This window comes from Ranitomeya variabilis, chromosome 4 (assembly GCF_051348905.1).
Source record: "Ranitomeya variabilis isolate aRanVar5 chromosome 4, aRanVar5.hap1, whole genome shotgun sequence".
In the NCBI taxonomy this organism is placed as follows: Eukaryota; Metazoa; Chordata; class Amphibia; order Anura; family Dendrobatidae; genus Ranitomeya; species Ranitomeya variabilis.
Genome location: NC_135235.1, coordinates 671,780,089 through 671,785,338, shown reverse-complemented (window position 1 = coordinate 671,785,338; position 5,250 = coordinate 671,780,089). Strand labels below are relative to the sequence as shown.

The 5,250-nt window shown below is 47.0% G+C and overlaps 1 protein-coding gene across 1 annotated transcript; it reads left to right on the top strand.

Moving 5' to 3' along the window:
- Nucleotides 1-1,543: 1,543 nt before the first annotated feature.
- Nucleotides 1,544-4,731, top strand: LOC143768201 (uncharacterized). The gene is made up of 6 exons (XM_077256892.1): nt 1,544-1,817; nt 1,899-1,967; nt 2,163-2,355; nt 2,516-2,672; nt 2,793-3,289; nt 4,721-4,731. Exons 1-6 carry the CDS (start codon nt 1,746-1,748, stop codon nt 4,729-4,731), a joined length of 999 nt encoding a protein of 332 aa, XP_077113007.1. The 5' UTR covers nt 1,544-1,745.
- The last annotated feature ends 519 nt before the right edge of the window (nt 4,732-5,250 follow it).

Below are 5,250 nucleotides of genomic sequence, written 5' to 3'. Positions count from 1 at the left end.
CACGCAGCGTCCAGATGTTCCAGCATAGTGGAGGGGATTTTATGAAATCTCGTCTCCACTATGCGTGGTAACACACATCCGTCGGCCCTGCGACTCCCGACATGCTGCGCGTCTTTTAAGATCGCAGCATGTCCGTGTTCCTTGCGGCGACGCTGCGCCGCCGCAAGGAATAACACAGGGCCCTATGCGAGGGGTGCGATGATCCCAGATGTGTACAATGAACACATCCGGCATCATCGCGTCCCAGAAGGGGGCGGGGCTTAGCTCCGAGCGGGTTTGCCGCTCCGGCGATACCGCCGGCCATCCTGACAAACCGTGAGTAAAAGTGTGAAGACTGCACCCTGCTGTGTCCTCAGAGTTATTTACTGCACCATCCACTCTGCACTGCAATAATCACTGCTATCTTTCACATCATAAGTGCCCTGGGACAGCTCTACCTATGGAAAGCTGTACCAACTCTGCTGCAACGCCATCAGCCCCAGCAGTCTCTTTTAAGCAGCGTTGGCTATCCCTTTGCCGAATACCACAGGTGGCGTCAAAAACTATCCCCCATAAACTTTATTTTCCCTTTTATCATCTTGTTCATTGGACAACCAGGGCCACGGACCAGGTCACTGCTGCCGTAACACATCCCTTTAAGAACCGGCCCGGTACCGAGTATCCCTACGGCACTGGCGAGCGCATTCCTGTGCACACCTGCCGGGTGAAACCGGGTGCATTTTTGTATGTTAGACTGCATAATATGATAATAGCTGACAATGTCCTGATGTGAACAGCTGTACCTGTGTTCATATGTGTGTTAGGGACAGGAATAGGGATAGTCAGTATTAGAGTTAGGTCAGCGTTAACAAGGGTTATGACAGTGTAGTTTTAGGTTAGTGTCAAGGGAGGCACTATAGAGTTAGATGTAGATGTCAGATTAAGATAAGAATTAGTTTTAGCCAGAGTAGTAACAGTTAAATGGTGGAACCAATGGAAAGCTAGCTTTTGGGAGGAGTTTAGAGAGTGATTTTAGAAGCTGATGGTTTTTGAAACAGAAGGAGAGAAGCTGTGGAAGGAGACAGCTGGAAGATTGTGACGCGTCCGCCTTTGGGACTCGTGTGATCTAGACAGTTGGAGGAGTCAACGGTTAAACCTTTGGGTAAGGCTGCTTTCACACTTGCGTTTTTGAACGCTGCGTTTTTTACCAAAAAAACGCATGCGTTTTTTCCCCCTATATTTAACATTGAAAACGCATGCGTTTTTTGGTGTACGCGTTTGCATGCGTTTGTGAACGCATGCGTTTTTTAACTGCATGCGTTCATTTTATAAAATGCAACTTGTAGTATTTTGAGGGGCGTTTTTTTTTCCTAAAAAAACGCATGCGTTTACATGCGTTTTTTTTGGACAAAAAAATGCATTGGAGTCAATGGAGACGCATGCGTTTTTTTTGACATGCGTTTGCATGCGTTTGCATGCGTTTTTTTGACGCATGCGTTTTTTTTGGCACCACTGAATTAACTGTAGATAAAGATGTCTAGACACTGATAAGACTCTCCCATAGCAGCAAGGTTATAAAGGGAAGGTGGGGGGAAGTTTCTGGTCACTTCTCATCAGACTCCAAAGAAGACAGCACCCTGCCCGGACGCATTCTTGGACAAGACACAGAGCAATGTGAGTATATCCTAGCCAATGCATTCATTTTCAATTTTTTGGATCTACATCTCCTAATTTCTTCTATTTTTTTTCTTTCAACACGCATCAGAATGTCTTCTCCGGTTTCCTCGTCTGATGAGGAGTTCCAGCCACGTCAATCAGAAGTGGATCACGTGAGCGAGGTATGTTTTTTGTACGTCAGCTTGGTAAGTATTGACTGTCACATCGACACATGAGGCAATTTTTTTTTTTTAATTTTATAGAGCACTTCAACAGAGGGACAGAGAGGTACTGAGCAGCGGAGTCAAGGTCCAGGTGGAAGACGGCAGCGGGTATGTATACCAGGCAGACTGTCCTTATTGTAATATTCTTTTAACTTCCTTTCTGTACCCTTGTTTTTCTATACATATTTCTTATATCATCCTTTTCTGAAAGTTGTCTTTCATATTCCTGCCCTTTCTCATCTTCGTGTCTTATTTTTTACAAATGTGGTTGAGCAAACTTAAATGATTTTGTTTTAATTTTAGGTTTCACAACGGGACGACGACCGGATTGATAATGACCTGCTGATCAGTCTGGTCCAGGAGCGAGTCCCGTTGTGGGACAGCCGGGATAAACAGCACGCCGTCAATAGTGTTCTCCGTCGTTTGTGGAGTGAGGTGGCCCAAGCGTTGTGGGATGGCTGGGAGAATTCCACGCCACGGGTCCGTAATGCATTTGGTAAGTATTGCACGGTAGTGTGAAGCAACAGACCTTGGCCATGCTCTCTTGACTGTGTGTGATGAAAGAAACTTTTCGTAGTTTCTGTCATCACACACAGTCACAAGAGCACGGCCAAAAGTTCTTATTCTGACCATTATATTTTATTGTTATTTCACAGTGGAAAAAGTAAGGACACGTTGGCGTTCCATGAAGGACCGCTTCAACTGTGACCTACGTGCAGAGAAGAGTGCAGCTAGTGGTTCCGGAGCAAGGCACCGGCTCTACAAATACCACCGTGTGTTGGCCTTCCTGAGACCGGTCCTTCTCATGAGAACGTAAGTATTTCTCACATGCCTCCGGTTGTATTGCATTGACATAATCTGTCACTTTTAATTCCACAGGATGTACCGTCTTGTTGTAGTTTGGTATTAATTTTCTGTTTTGTTTTTTCACAGCACACACTGCACGACTGTCGCCACAGGTGCTGGAGCGGTCCTTCAGCCGGAAGCCACGGACCCGTCCCAGCCATCCAGCAGCGCAGCACCAGGTGGGTCTTCCACACTCACTGGAGACCAGGGGGCTGGCCCATCAGGTCTTCCCCTTTCGCAGTCCTCTTTCGCTGCACCCATTTTGGCGGGCTCATCCCGGCAGCGACAGAGGGCTTCGGATAGGTCCCTCATGCCCGAGTTTTTACACTTGAGCTCGGTTTTGCATGATGCTATCAAGGCTTTAGGTGACAGAATGGATGCGAACCATAATCTCTTAAATTGCCGCATCCAGGATGTCGCCAAAAGCGTTGATCAATTGAAAGCCGACCTCAATAAGCCAGCTCAGCATTTTTTCAATCAAATCCTAGAGGGCATGTCGGAACACCTTAGCCCTGATCTCCAGCTGAGTGTGATGCAGGCCTGCAATGTTGCTTTTCTGCAGGCTATGCAGCAGAGTCAGAGTCGTAATGTGGCGGCCTATCCAACTGTGCCGTCACTGTCACAAGTAAACACTATTCCTACCTCTGCTGCATACCACTGCACGGCCACCTCTATTCCCTCTACAGGTGTACTCCACTACAGCGCCAACACGATGACGAGTGCTGTTGGACATCCCACCGCCACCACCGTGACGACCGCTGCTCCGGCTTGGACCTCCTCCGCTGACACCACGAGGACGCAGGACCCTGGCATGGCTTATCGGGCCGGCACCCTCCCGATGCAGCAGGACCCATCCATGCAATATCGGACCGGCCCACCCCAGATGCAGCAGGACCGAGGCCTGGCATACCGGACCGGACCCACCCCGATGCAGCAGGACCGAGGCGTTGCATACCGGACCGGACCCACCCCGATGCAGCAGGACCGAGGCGTTGCATACCGGACCGGACCCACCCCGATGCAGCAGGACCGAGGCGTTGCTTTCCTGGCAGGACACCCCCCGATGCAGCAGGACCCATCCATGGCGTATCGCACCGGGCCCCCCATGATGCAGCACGACCAAGCCATACCTTTCCAGGCAGGACCCACCCTGATGCAGCAGGACACATCCATGGCTTTATGTTCCCCCCCACCAGCAATGCAGCAGGACACTGTTATGGGATTTGTTTCCCCCCCCCCCCCAACGAGGCACCAGGATCCTGGAAGGGTTTTTGTTTCCCCACCCCCAACGAGGCACCAGGACCCAGGCGTGAGTTTATCTTTCCCCCCATTGGACTCAGACATTGCCGAGCGCTCCACAATGGAGACTGACTGTGTGGAGCCGGGTCCTGACGTGTCTCCCGCCCACACTGTACAACATAGCCCAAGAAGACTTCCCCCAACCCGGAAAACCCAACGTAAAACTGGCAAAACGCATAAAAAACAAAAAACTTTGATTATTCCTCCCCCATCACCTACCGATGTGTCTCAACATTCCAGTGTGTCTCAAGCCCCTCATGTTTTAAGCCCCATCCCCGAACTTCCAGACCCTTCAAGTTTTGTTGCCCATTCTCCTGCCACCTCTGCCTCCTCCATGGTGAGCCAGGCTTCAGTTCTGAATACCCCCCAGTTACGTTACTCAACCCCAAGCCGGCGTGGTTCAACCCGGCGCGGTACCAAAAAATAAATTTGTTTTCTTTTTCCTCAATAAAAAAAAAGTTTATTTGAAAAAATTATGTTTGGTTTATTGTGTCTATCACCTCTCTCAATACACACCAATAAACTTCATCACACACTTATTCTTTTGGCCTACACATATCTCCAGTAGTATAAAATACAAGACAACATCTATATGTGTTTCTTTAGTATACAGATATGAGTTGGCCAAAAAAATAGTATTTATTTCCATACTCTTTTATTTTTGTACCTAGTGTAGTGTCACTGTACAAAGAGAAAATGGTGGAAATCAAGTTCAGAAATTAACTGAAACGGTCATATGTCAAAATATATACCTGACCGATTAAGTTGATTACTGCCTTGTATATTCACCATATTCTATATAGCTCATTATGTGACAATGGTTGTCAAACAGATGGGACAAGTGTTCTCACACTCTACATATCTATGCTCACCAGGCCAGGTGTAAGAAATTGTGAATTCATGATCATGTATATGTTTATCATGAATTTATTATTGCTTACACTTGACTTGATGGATATAGAGACCGTGACAGTCTTGACGCAATGACGTCAACAATATTAGAATTAATAAATAAAAATAATTAAAAATTTTGTACCATTATTATAAGTATGGGGCCCGTGGTTTATATCATTCTTTGAAAACCAAAATAGGGAGTGCAACATAGGTAAATTACGATGAAAAATTTAAAATTTATTACCTCAACAACTATCACCCACTCCTGGTTTTGGATTACAAAATATGATATACATATCTACTGCCCATCTTTGGTCAACCTTTGTTTAGACAGGAAAAAGATATTAGACAT